We start from the raw sequence: 14,368 nt of genomic DNA on the forward strand, positions 1-14,368 counted from the left end.
CCCGATCCCTTGCCTCGTTGAGTTTCTATGCTCTGAAGTAACACAAATATTGAGTTTAGTTTTGGACCATCCGATTCGAATTTGGACTGATCGGACCAATATGGTTCTAGGTGAAATGCACGTGTCAAAACAAATCGGACGGTCCGATCTAAACCTAAAATTTAAGTTACTCCAGAAGATATGATTTGTTGCCACGTGGCGAGCAATTATAATCCCGTCTCTAAGTCCCACACCTAACGCCAACGGCTATTTCATGTCCGCTTCCCTTTGTCCATTTTAACTCGCGCTCAGGTCGCACTCCCAATTATCCACCAGTGAGAAATCGCCTAACAAAAACAAAATTAAAACAATTTTCAATCGGTTCTTCCCAAATTTAGTAACCGCCGCATTTCATCATAGGTTGCCCCTTTTAGTGCCCTTCCCTTTCTCCATTTAACTAACGACCTTCCCGCACCCCAAACTCCACACCAGTGAGAAATCTCTTCCTTGAACCAAACCAAATTAAAACAATTTTGAATCGTCTCCTTCCAAATTTATTAACCGAATGTTATCGTCATACTGCCAGCTTACATCACGCATCGCATGCCATTCTCTATCTGAATCAGCATTTGTTTTAAACTCTCTGTTCTCCCCAATTTCACCATTAAAATAGTAGAGCGACAGGATACTTCGGCTTCTGCGAAACTAAAGATGCGTGGGCCGAAATGGTGTGTGTTAATGATCTGTGTGGTGGTGATTTTAGGAGAGAGAGGTAATGTAGAAGGTTATCCTGAAGAGGATCTGGTGGTTGGTCTACCAGGGCAGCCAAAGACCGAGTTCAGGCAGTTCGCGGGGTATATAGATGTGGATGTAAAATCTGGGAGGAGTCTCTTTTACTATTTTACTGAGGCCGATGGAGAGCCTGAGAAGAAGCCTCTCACTCTCTGGCTTAATGGAGGTATATTTTTGCTCTTTTTTGCCCCTCTTTAGTTTGTTTTTCTTCTCTTGGTCAGAATTCTGTGTTTTGTTCGTAAGGAATTCTCAACGAATTCTTGTATTTTTTTTTTTTTTACTTTACGATTTTATTTGTTAATGCTTTATTTTTAAATTGAAGATGCAAGTAATGTGGTCAGAATGACAGGGGAAATTAGCTAGGTCACTCAACTCTGTTTATTCGTCGTCCTTTTTCTTTATTTTTCCAATTTTGAGCATCATATCATAGATTCCTGAATCACTTAATTTAGTTAATAAAAAGGAGACATATGAACACATTTGCAACTTACATAAAATTTATTTTATTTCTATACATGCATGACTATTTAATGTTTTGGTTTTGTAAAGGTTTCTTGTCTTGTTTGAATCAGTTAAGTTTAATAAATAAGTAGGCTTTACTTGTCGCAGTTCCCAGGTTGTATTTTCTTGTGAGATATGTTTGGCTAGACTTACGGCTTTTGTATAGCTATGTGCATGGGTGAGGTTCTATTGCCAGATTTTAATATAGGGAGATGATAACTGCCAGTATATTATTAACACTTCAAGTCTTCTATTAATCAATTACCAATCGTGTAACTGCAACAGGAGCATATTCTTCTTTCATTAAACAAGGAATGCCTATAAGACCCCTCAACATTTTTGCTTTTTTTTTTTCAAAAAAGAAAAGGACCTTTTTGTTTGTAATGTAAATTTGAGAAAATGCCTTTTTCTTTTAGAAAGAGCAAAGACATAAAGTTAGTTTCTAATCAACAGTTTCTCGGCTTTATCAGTACAGTTTTTAATGTTCTATCACCATACTACTTATCTTTTTTCCTTGATAAAGAAGCTTTAGTTGGGTGTCGTGTAGGGAACAGATGAACACAATTGTCTCTGTCATTTTTGGTGAAAAGGAATATTTTGGGTCTATCCTTATCAAAGGAAGTTTGCTTAGTAGTTTTCTGGTTTTTTTGCAAGTCGTGTAAGCCAGCCTGGTCTTTTGCAACTATTGAAAATACCAAACTTTTTGTAAGGTAACACATATCCTAATTATTGACATAGACTATTTTAAAAGGAAAAAAGAAAAGCTAGAGTGGGATGCCATATTCTGGAGCCCAATTATATTTGTCATATTTGACAAAAAGATTTGAAATTTTATCTTGGGCTTGCCCCTTTATCAGAGGAACTCTGCTTAGTAGCTTCCTGCTAGGTTAAAAACCTGGTCTTTTGCAACTATAGAAAATTAGAAATTTTGTGTAAAGCAATGTGTATCCTAAATCCTAATTATCGACATAGACAATTTGAAAAGAAAAAAAGCTAGTATCGGGATTCAATATTGTGTATGATACTCTATTATGTGAGTACAACTAGGGTGAGCTTAACTCCAAAACATATCTAATTAGCTTCAAATGACAAATCCAAACTTTTAAAACTGATCTATTATACAAGTGGTGCGTTTACATGTAAAGTTAACAAATTTTTAGTTCATTTAGCATATAGTCAAGCAGTCAAAGAATGATGAAAAATAAAGCATTAAAATTAACTTATAAACCTTATTCCTTTTTACCACTTGACTTTAATTAAAAAATTTATAAATTTTGCATGGAAACACACAACTCGTGCAATAGATCGGTTTCAACTGCTTGGATTAGTCGTTTGAAGCTAATCCGATAGGTTTTGAAGTTAAGCTTACCAAGAGGCTTGGTGAGCTTAAGAACACTCTAGTTCTATTCTTATTATGTCAAATTTGGCTATCAGAAGTGTCTTTTCTTCCTTCATTAGACTAGCCTAGTTAACAAGGCTATGGTTCAAGTTAACATAGCTATTGCAATTCGATCAATGGTCAGGACCCGGTTGCTCCTCAATTGGAGGAGGTGCTTTCACAGAGTTGGGCCCATTTTACCCAAGAGGAGATGGAAGAGGCCTTAGGCAAAACAAGAAGTCATGGAACAAAGGTAAATATTTCTTTTAAACTCCAAAGTAATTGGGCCCATATTGCTGTTCCTTTTCTTTGACTTGAACAGTTTTGCCATATCCTTGTAGTATCAAATCTTCTCTTCATTGAGTCTCCTGTTGGTGTTGGTTGGTCTTATTCCAATAACACTGAGGACTACAACAGTGGCGACATGGCTGCGGGTACGTTTCAAATGTTTTCTATGTTTTTCAGGAGTCTGTTTAGAACTATAGGCGGTGGTTTTGTATTTTGCAATATTTTGCCAGTAACAGATATGTTACAGTCTTTCTTGATAATAATGTGGCAGTTCTCTTGCAAAACTCTTCTTCTCCTATCCTTACTCAAAATGGTCATTGTACTCATGTTTGTTATATATTTTTGTGCTGATTGATATCCTCTTTTCTCAGCTAACAACTTGCATATTTTCCTCCTGAGATGGTTTGAGAAGTTTCCAGAGCTTAAAACAAAAGATTTGTTCTTAACAGGAGAAAGCTACGCAGGTTAAGCAATTAATACATTGTACCTTTTTTAGAAGTTGTTCTTTTCATTGGCTAATTTGCTAAATGGGAACTTTCTATTGTAGGGCACTACATACCACAGCTTGCTGATGTTCTTCTCACTCATAACAAGAACTCAAGAGATTTTAAGTTTAATATAAAAGGAATTGCTGTAAGGAGATCCTTTCTTGCCTCATTTCTACCTTCTCAATATACCATTTTTTTTTTAGTATCTTACTTAACTTTAGTCGGTCTTATTTTTTTGATCCTTTAATTCAGTTTTAATTTCTATTTATAAAATGAAATTCTCATAAAAAATAAGAATCCAGACTCTATGCTTTGGTACACATAGATGGACTACTTTGCAGAAACCTTCCAAAACAAACAAATTGTAATAAACCTGCTCAATAGGGCTTATACTGATGGTTTGAACAAGTTCTCAGATCACCATTTGTTAGACTGGTTCAAAAGGGTACAAAATTACGTCAAAAGTTTACAAAAAGATGGACACAAGAAGAGAACGCTAGATAAAATAATTTATTATGTGAAAAAATGCCATCCCTGTAGCATATTGTGGATGATTTCTTTTGAATCCAAAAAGCATCTCTCCACTTGTATATCTTCCCTTTTACTAATTCATCTACTAATATTTAAACAGATTGGGAATCCACTATTGAAGTTGGATCGTGACATACCAGCGACGTATGAGTATTTCTGGTCACATGGCATGATTTCTGATGAGATTGGCCTTGCCATCATGGGTGATTGTGATTTTGAAGACTATGTTTTTAATGCTCCGCACAATGTTTCGGGAAGATGTAATGATGCCATTGCAGAGGCCAACCTTGTGGTTGGGAACTATGTGAACAATTATGACGTCATTTTAGATGTGTGCTATCCATCCATTGTAGAGCAGGAGCTGAGACTAAAGAAATATGTAAGTATCGTATCGATCGTTTTTTATGGGTTAAATACTTTCGTTGATTTTCATTTTTCAAATAGAAATATTTTTTCATGGGCATTTTCGTTGAATTTTGCTGTTATATGAAGTTTTGCTTGATCTTCAATATGATAGTTAATTGTAAGGTTTGTGGTTGTTTTGGGGTGGGGGTAAGCATCAATATACCTGAAAAACAAGCATGCTAAAATTTGAATTGCAAAATTATGAAATGTGTTTGGAATGCTTTTGATAAGACTTCTTTAATTTGAGGTTTTTGTTAGATTTCCTGCAAACACAAAACTACTTTATACTTTTAGTTAAATTGTCCAATGTATACCAAGTCCTTATTACCTGTCTATTTTGTTGGCTTTATTTCCACATATTGATTTAAGCATCAACAGATTCCTGATTTTGTCACAATGGAGCATTTTCAATGAGAGCTAATGTATAATTTATTGTCTAATATAAGTTCGTGAAATTGTTGTGTGATTGGTTTTGTTTGAGTATGAATTATAGTATTCCCTGGGCTTACAAGTCATAACTAATATGTCCATGATCAATGTGCCCTCAATTAGCTTGACTTAACTCCTTATCTTATTTTTTTTCTTTTTCTATTTCCAATTTGATTAGGCCACAAAAACCAGTGTTGGTGTAGATGTGTGCATGACATACGAAAGACGTTTCTACTTTAACCTTCCAGAAGTTCAACGTGCACTACATGCCAACAGGACAAAATTGCCATATAGCTGGAGCATGTGCAGTCAGTAAGCATTTTGTTTCAACACTGCCTCAAATGTTCCTTTCACTATGTTTCTTTTGTTTTTATGGTTCAAAAGTCCAAACTAAAGAAGGTGAGTATTGGGAAACTGTGCCTTGTAATAGGTTTTAATACTGGTATGGACAGTCTAGTTGCAGTTTCAGATCTAGTTCATTTTCACGGCCTTAATTGATTCTAATTAGTAGAGTGGTCTAATTACTAGATATGCCACTTGGGAATCATGACCAGATAGCATCAAGCATCAATAATTTTTTCCAAAAATCCCATGACCCACAACCTACTATCTATCCCTCCCCCTTCCTAGTTCCTTCTCCACTCCTCAATGTACACAAGAAAAAGGTGCAGTGTTGTAGTAGCTATGGAGTTTGGTACTGCTTACACCTTCTCCACCCCTTCCAAAAATTCATATGGAGTTTGGTACTGCTTACGCCTACAGGATCACCAGTGTTGTACTCCTTCCAATATGAATTTGGGGCAGCCATTTTTTATTGCAGTGGCACTCAACATCGGTCTGTGCTGGTGGTATATGTCTGAATCTAACCAGTACTAGCTATCCATGCTTTCTGTTCTCCAGTTCATGCCTTCATCTAGCAAAAGCTGAAATATAGTGTGGCATTGTTCACATTTAGTTAACACTATCTGTTCTATAAATATTTTTTTCAGGGTTTTAAATTACAGTAATACAGATGGCAACATCAACATCTTGCCTACACTTGGGAGAATTATCAGCAATAAAATTCCAGTGTTGGTTTTCAGGTATAATTTTTGCATCCATGCTGTGCCAATACTTGTTCTTTTCTTCTCACTTATATGGTGTTTCTAATTCTTTTTCCTAAATGCAGTGGTGACCAAGATTCTGTCGTGCCATTGTTGGGCTCTAGAACACTAGTGAGAGAACTTGCACATGACATGAAACTAAAAACAACAGTGCCTTATGGGGCTTGGTTTCACAAAGGCCAGGTACATATCATATTTTTTTCAACTTTGCCAGATCATTAATGCCTCTACATTAGCATACAAGAAGTTCCTCAATATTCATGTCATTCCACCTTGAGTGAAACATTCCTAGAATGCCAGTTTGTTCAATTAATCAACATTCATACAATCCACCATATGGTGTTGGTAATTTTACATCTAAATTGTACAAGTTTAGTGGAAAAACCTAATCTGGGTCCATCATAGAAATCAGCTGATACTGGATATTGTTTTATTCAGGTTTGTGTATATAAAATATATTGACATTTTCATTTTTTTTTTCAATTTTGCCGCAAGGTTGGTGGCTGGTATACCGAATACGGTAATATGCTGACATTTGCAACTGTACGAGGTGCTGCTCATATGGTACCATTTGCCCAACCTGACAGATCCCTTCGTCTCTTTCGATCTTTTGTAAATGGCAAAAGATTACCGAATACAACGCACCTTTCCATGGACTGAGGTTGTCAGATGTTTTTAAGCATTGAAAAGGAGAAAGGAAAAAAGAAAGAAAGATAATTAACTGATAATAAATAGTTTCCTTTCTGGTTCTCATTTCAATCTTGTTTCCTTTCTGGTTCTTCAATCTTTACTTAAGTATTCTTGTTCTTGAAATCAAAAGATTAGGCATAAACGGGGAGCTCGACTAAATGATTGGCTAGAAAATGGACTTTGGCCGTTAAATGCCTGTCTAAAGAATTTGCATAAACCATCACCGAAAATATATAATTGGCATCGGACACAGCTACCAACTGAATTAAATGCAAAACTTTTGTCCTTCATTAAAATTATAAATAATAAACTTTATTTATTGGTTTTTCGTATGCAATGAGTTTTTCTCAAAATGAAGAACATCTTAACATGCGCAAGACGGGAACCACAACTGCATGCTTTCTATTTTTCTCAAAATATATGGATAATTTTTTTATCATAAAAACTGCATAAACACCAAAAAAAAAGTTACTGAATTTTAATTCATGCAATATGTCACCACTATGATTGCTTACTTGAAATCCGGATGAAGAAAATTCCTTATTGTAATTATAGGAATATAAAATTTGAAGATTTGACCTCCATCTTTCTTTCAAAAAGAAAAAATTGCTTGCTTACTGCTAGAGGTAAATATCGTGTAATATTTCAATTTGACTTCCTCTAGTACTAGGTTTTGTATATTGGCAAGGTTGTTACACGGGAAACTTATGATCTGCATTACAAAAAGATAAAATTATCCATGCTGGGGTTGAACTATTCCTAAATTGTTTCCAGCTCCCTTCCATTATTATTTAGGTATGGGTTAACGGCCTAACGGGGTACAGACGTACAGTGCTCTGGTGCAATTTTTCTGTATCCAATCCTCACTGGAAATTTACGTTTGGTATTATATTTTTCAAACTACTTGTAGAAAGGTTGAGGTTGAGATAGAGAATTATATATAGTTACCGAAATATATTTTTAGATAATCATAAAAATGAAGAGCAACCTATTTGTTTTTAAATATTTATAAAATATCTTTTATTCAGATTTTAAAGTTACGATCTCACGCACAGAGTACAGAGTGCATTTTTTAGTGACTGAGATCAAAGATTAGTTCTTACACTTTGATTAAATAAAATCCCAAATTTTAAAAAAGGAGGAGAGATTTGTTTTGATGTTTTTTTAGACTAACATCGACTGCGAAAGAAAAATATACAACTAGTGGACCGCAAACAAAATATTGAGAGATGTTTGAAACTGGAATTATATTATTTTTAAAATTTTGTGTCAAGAAAAACATGATGAGATATAGGAGCTCAACCAGGAGCAGATATAAAGTCAAGTCAAGAGTGTTTATCTCAAGTCCGCGTCCATCTCCAATCTCTATTTTTTATCACAACCACCGTATCAACCGACTTCATCACCGCATTATATGTCTGTGCCGTTACCATAACTTTTATCATTTTCATCAACATGGAAGTAAAAGTTGATTCAATAGATTTCAAAGTTGCTCGATTATTGCATAAATTAATAAATTCGATGAAAGGTTAGTGAGGTTACAATACTTTGCAAAGCACGGAACAGTCTATGCTATGAATCTACATCTCTGTTTATTTAGACAATCGATCCAAACTGTCCAACATAATATTCATATAAAAATATGAGTAAAGCTTAGATGCTATAAATAGCATAAGGCCTTCTATGCTATTACCTAAAAAAATTATCGTATAAATTTCAAACTTCAATCTATATAGCTCAATAAATTGATTATATAATGAACTAGTAGAATATCAATTTTTACTATTTTGATAAAAAAATTTATTTTTTATAATTTATAAAAGATGGCAAAAAATGACATAAAATATTAACAATTTTCTTTTATTTTTAATTTATTTTTTAGTTTTTATCATCTTTCACAAATTATAAAAATAGTATTTTTTTTTAAATAGTAGCAATTGATATTCTACAAGTTTATTATATAGTTAATTTATTGAGCTATTTAAGTCAAAGTTTAAAATTTATAAGATAAATTTTTAAAATAATAACACAAAAAGTCTTATGTTATTCATAGTATTTAAGCCTTATTCTAAAAATATATTTGAATATAAAAATTATCATTTCTTTAGATAAGGTTGAGAATCATAATTTTTAACATATGATTACACAACAATATTACCTGTTCACATCCTACTGTAAATTAAATATTTTTTTTTTGCTAAAATTTGAAAGTGAAGGTCTGAGTATACAAGTGAAGGTTCAAAACTACTTTTACCTACTTTCCCTGAATTATACATTTCAACTTTCGCACTTTCAAGCTTAATAGAAAAATGAAAACAATTAACAAATTTTTTTTTTTGATAAAAGGCCTTTACGCCCGTTTCATTAGAGAAACCGTCAATCATTACAAACTTTGTTCCAAATATTTGCACAAAACATACTACTATCATAAATGCGTAAAAAACTGCAAATATAACACTGAGGTCCAAAAAGGCCTAGAGGCTAATATATTACGGAACATAATAATAGCATCTAATTAAGTCAAGCCCTTGACTCCATAGAGTCAGAATCGTCTCCTAGTGGTGATGGTTGAAACACCACCATCTGCATCCCATTGTTGTCAAAGTCAGCTGTAGTTGGGTCCCAGACTTGCAGGGGAATGATCTCAGTATCCTCCGGCATCCAGTCAGTGAGTATTATGTCTCGGATTGGTTTCTTGATTACACCTGTCCAATAATGAAGAAGGGAAACTATTAGCAAAATGATTGTGCGAAAAGTTTTATGAGGAGTGTGGTTAAAGCATGATTCATTGCGTAATTTCCAAATTGTCCAACACAATGCACTGAACACAACCAAAAACGCTGTTTTATCATGTCCCGTCAAAGATCCTGCAAATGAGATAATATCTTGGATAGAGTGCCAATTAGTAAAATGATATTGACTGGTTCCCATCCAAAACCATATTTGTTGTATAAGAGGACATTCAAGGAATAAGTGAGTAGTTGTTTCAATTTGGTGACAAAATTGGCATTTTGTATCTCCTATCCACCCCTTTTATGCAAATTTTGTTTGGTGAGAATTTTATTTCGAACTACCAACCACATGAAGATCTTAATCTTATGAGGGAGAGGTAATTTCCACCATAACATAGGATTAGGATAACAAACCCCTCTAAAATTCAGAATCTTGTATAAGGATTTAACTGTAAAAATACTATGTGGTTTCCATTTCCAAGCTATAGCATCATGTAAATGTGTAAAAGAGGTGGTACTTGGCAAATGTAAAATGGTTAACCATTCATCTAAAGAGACTTGATCAAATTGTCTCCTAAATTGAACAGCAGCCCCCTGTGACTGAATCACCTCCTTCATATAAATACATGTATTTAAATGTTCTTACTAACGGACACATTTTCTTTTCCCATTCTGCCTGTAGGATTTAAACATAAAACTTTCAAATAAAACAATGTTCTCCTTAATTTAAAAAACCAGCGCAGACGAAAAAAAAATTCCGGGATTTCTTGAAATTGGCAGCAAGTGTAAAATCCTTTTCGGCTTTTGACGGCTAGGGTTTCTCAAGTCACATAGTTTGTATCCGGCTTTTCAGAAGCGCGAGTGCAAAGTTTTAGTCCCACAAAGAAAGCGGACAGAAATAGGAGAAACAGCGGTGCTATAACTAGCCCCCTGAGGCCTTCTGAAAGATTCATGATCCTTCAGGCAGAAACGGGACATGATGAGTGGTAATAATCTCGCTATATTGCGAGAGGGGCGCCCGCCTAAAGCCTGTTACGACAATATTGGGCGCTCTCATCTTACCGATCTGATCCCAACCCATAAATCAATTCATAAACTTTTTTTTTGTTTTGAAGTTTACGTTATGGTTGCTTCGAAACGGGCCCTCGTAAGGCAATTTTATTTGGGTTTTGTTAAAATCTAAATTTTAGCGATTATGATTTTAAAAATCTCGTAGGTTCTTCATTACTTTTGAAATGATGGGCCTGATTTTAAGAATTGGGTCTCGTATGACAGTTTTAAAATGGAGTAAATTAATAAATCTTTCAGCATTACAGCGCCATTTAATTATCATTTTGATATTAAAGTCTGTAATGTATTGTATATTCAGTTATCATAGGCCAGTAGGATGCAATAAAATAAATGAAAGTTGTAATAAAAATAGTAGATTGATTGATCTATCTTATTTCTTTTCTAAATGTAAAATATATACAGATCAAAGTATTAAAAAAATAACACATATTTCATTAGTATATTTTAATAAAGTTACGATGCCTATTAATAAAAAATGACATGTCAAAATTTCTACACGTGCGTAAAACAAACGATGAATATCTAATCTGATGGCTTAATATATTGGATCCTGATAACAATCCCCGCAAAAAACCCCGCACAAAATGTCAAAAATATCATGGGGGGGACCGCTCAATAATTAATACTCCGCAGAAACTGTTAGTATTTAACTTAAAGCATCAAAGTATTTATCGTGAATTTGCAAAGTGTTAATCTCTATGCAATGATCTCTATTTATGAAAGAATAAATCAATCCATTAGTTGTCCCCGCACAAAATTTTTTTTTTTTTTTGAATCATCCCCGCACAACTGGGGACCATTAAATAAACAATCCCCTCATAAATACTTGTCATTTATCCCCGCACAAATTTTCCTTTTTTTTCTGGATTGTCCCCGCACAACTGGGGACCATTAAATAAACTATCCCCTCACCCAATGATAAATACTTCTCAGACATAAAGATAAATATTTTATGATACATTGATAAATACTTTATGTTACATGGATAAAAACTTATCATATATAATTACAACTTTCAGTACAATATGAATGATAAATACTTCTCAGACATAAGGATAAATGTTTTATTATGCATTGATAAATACTATATGTTACATGGATAAATACTTATCAGACATAATTGCAACTTTCAGTAAAATATCAATTATAAATATTTCTCAGACATAATGATAAATACTTTATGTTACATGAATAAATACTTTATGTTACATGGATAAATATTTCTCAGACATAATTACAACTTACAGTAAAACATCTATGACAATGATAAATACTTCCCATATAAAATCGTAAATATTTGTCAGAACAACGATAAATACTTTCTTGAACTTTGTTCTTGAACTTGTCAATAAGTAATGTTTAATCAAATCAAAGTATTATCATGTCAGGGACAATGATAAATACTTCTCAGACATAAGGATAAATACTTGTCAGAACAATGATAAATATTTTCTTGAACATCAATAAACAGATAAATATTTATTAGCGGGAATTGTTATTAAAGGATAGTATAATTAATGCGGGGATTGTTATTAGAGGACAGTATAATTAATGTGGGGATTGTTAATTAATGCGGGGATAAATGAAAATTCTCAGAGGAATTAATGCGGGGATAAAAGGTAGGGAGTTAATTTGGAGAGAGAGAGTGCGGGGTTAAATGGAGAGACAGAGGTGAGGGGATCAATATAATTATTCTAATATATTTTTGTATTTGAATTTAGTACACTTTTAGAAAAAAAATAAATAAATAAAAGACGCAACCTTTTTTTTAATGATGTCATACTACATAGTTTTAAGAAAAAGATTATGTTTTTTCAATGAAAAATTTAAGTTCTCTTTTGTGAAACAAGCCCAGGGGTATATCCCGTGTAAAAAAAATTTTGCGCAAATTCGGCCCGTTAGTTAGTTTTAAAATCAGTGCTAATTTAATTTTAAAAAGCCCGTTAGTAACAACTTACGAAGTCCGAATTGTCACAAACTCGCCATCTGTGTTTATTTTGGAAATGGAAGCATGCTATAAATTAATGTTAATTATAACAGTTTCATGTTTGTCAGCTACGAGTCTTCCTGTAATTATTGGGTAATAAATGAGTTAATATATTATTCTTGCACAGCAAGTCTGAGTTTTGTTCTTGTACAGGAAGCCATATCTTGCGTGATAATCATAAATATTATTGTTTAGATTTCCCCGTAAATTGGGCAAATTCTTGTTGAAGGGGGCAAACAAAAGGGGAAATTTTTTTATAAGAAATGTGCTATAGATAAATGATTAATTGAACTAGATTTTGAAATGTGCTCCGCAATTCATAATTATTTCTATGGATGACTAATTCAGAGTATTTAACTCCATGTTCGTGTCATTAACGGAAATTCTTTAATTGATAATGTAAAATGAGAAAGTACAAAAAAATATTAAGGATACGTTTGGATGAAACAAAGAATAGTTCGAAATAGCTGCTAACTCAACATTTCGAAATAGTTGCTAACCCAACATTTTAATGGAATAACAGCTAATCCGAGCTATTTCTTGTGATGAAAATAATATTTTTTTCACTCAAACATTAAACAATGAGAATAACTCTCTAGGAATAACATTTAGGGATCGACTAACAGTCCCCCTACTTCAGTTCCCTATCTGTCCCCCGCACTAAAAGACAAAAAAAATAGTTAAAACGTGTTAACTACCACCAAAGAGCAAGATTAATGCTATCTTATTAATAGTCAAAACGTATAGTATTCATACCTACGAATTTATAGTATTCATACTTATTATCATAACTATTTGTCATATGTAAACACAAGCTGGAGGGGACCAGTAACAACCAGGGGGACCGCTGACGTCTTGTGACAGCCTGGATTGGGGACCGCAATCGTCTGAAAGCGACATTTGCCAAGATTGGGGACCACTACAGCGAAACTATATATCATTCATATCTAAATATAGAAGTATTCATATCTAAACAAATGAAGTATTCATACTGACGATTATGAAGTATTCATACATGTTTGAAATAATTTATACAATTCAAAATTCAAAGTCAGATTCATCTCTCACCCCACCTCTTCCAAGAAGTATTCATACTGACGATTACGAAGTATTCATACATGTTCAAAATAATTTATACAATTCAAAATTCATTATCAAATTCATCCCTCACCCACATCTTCCAAGAAGTATTTATATCTAACATGAAGTATGCATATATAACAAATGAAGTATTCATATTTAACTAATGAAGTACTCAATATATAACAAATGAAATATTCATATATATAACTATTCATATCTAACTAATAAAGTATTTACACATGACACTAACAATATTCACATCTGACACTAATAATATTCACACTTGCCCAGATTGGGACCAAGAAATATTCTCAACATACTAGTATGCATATCTAAAACAATGAAGTATTCATATCTAACTAAAGAATTATTCATACTGACGATTACGAAGTATTCATACATGTTCGAAATAATTTATACAATTCAAAATTCAAAGTCAGATTCATCTCTCTCATCCCACCTCTTCCAAGAAGTATTCATATGTAACATGAAGTACGCATATCTAACAACTGAAGTATTCATATCTAACTAATGAAGTATTCATATGTTGCATTGTGACAACCTTCGCTGGGCTAGCATGGACCCTCTCCAATGGTGCACCACGCTCTCCCCGCCGAATCTTGACGGTGCACCATGCTCTCCTCGTCAGATCTCGACGGTGCACCACGCTCTCCTCGCCGGATCTCGGCGGTGCACCACGCTCTCCTCGCCACGTGAGAAGATTGAAGATTGAAGAGGGTAGATTTTGACCACGTGAGGGAACAAAAAAGGAAAGTTGTTAGGGGGACAGATAGGGGACAGATTCAAGAGGGACAACATCTTTACTCTAACATTTATCATCCAAATGTACTCTAAAAGAAAAGGGAATCACTAGAAACAGTTTTTTTTTTTTTTTGGTCATCTTTAAAAGA

The 14,368-nt window shown here is 33.6% G+C and overlaps 1 protein-coding gene and 1 non-coding gene across 2 annotated transcripts; both read left to right on the top strand.

Moving 5' to 3' along the window:
- Positions 1-320: 320 nt before the first annotated feature.
- SCPL42 (serine carboxypeptidase-like 42) lies at positions 321-6,647 on the top strand. Its single transcript, XM_078300384.1, has 10 exons — positions 321-937; positions 2,796-2,903; positions 2,992-3,084; positions 3,310-3,402; positions 3,486-3,571; positions 4,058-4,336; positions 4,970-5,103; positions 5,781-5,873; positions 5,960-6,077; positions 6,390-6,647. The coding sequence occupies exons 1-10, from the start codon at positions 691-693 to the stop codon at positions 6,552-6,554; spliced, it is 1,416 nt and encodes a 471-aa protein (XP_078156510.1). The 5' UTR covers positions 321-690; the 3' UTR covers positions 6,555-6,647.
- A 3,640-nt stretch (positions 6,648-10,287) lies between these two features.
- LOC144566660 (small nucleolar RNA Z279/snoR105/snoR108) lies at positions 10,288-10,390 on the top strand. Its single transcript, XR_013515248.1, has one exon. It is a non-coding gene; the product is annotated as a small nucleolar RNA Z279/snoR105/snoR108 (small nucleolar RNA).
- Positions 10,391-14,368: the final 3,978 nt, after the last annotated feature.

This window comes from Carex rostrata, chromosome 1 (genome assembly GCF_964058835.1).
Source record: "Carex rostrata chromosome 1, lpCarRost1.2, whole genome shotgun sequence".
NCBI lineage: Eukaryota > Viridiplantae > Streptophyta > Magnoliopsida > Poales > Cyperaceae > Carex > Carex rostrata.

Coding starts and splice junctions, on each gene's coding strand:
- SCPL42 (XM_078300384.1), top strand. CDS start 691: ATGCGTGGGCCGAAATGGTGTGTGTTAATGATCTGTGTGGTGGTGATT. Junction 4,337..4,969: donor AGCTGAGACTAAAGAAATAT/GTAAGTATCGTA, acceptor CAATTTGATTAG/GCCACAAAAACCAGTGTTGG. Junction 5,874..5,959: donor ATTCCAGTGTTGGTTTTCAG/GTATAATTTTTG, acceptor TCCTAAATGCAG/TGGTGACCAAGATTCTGTCG.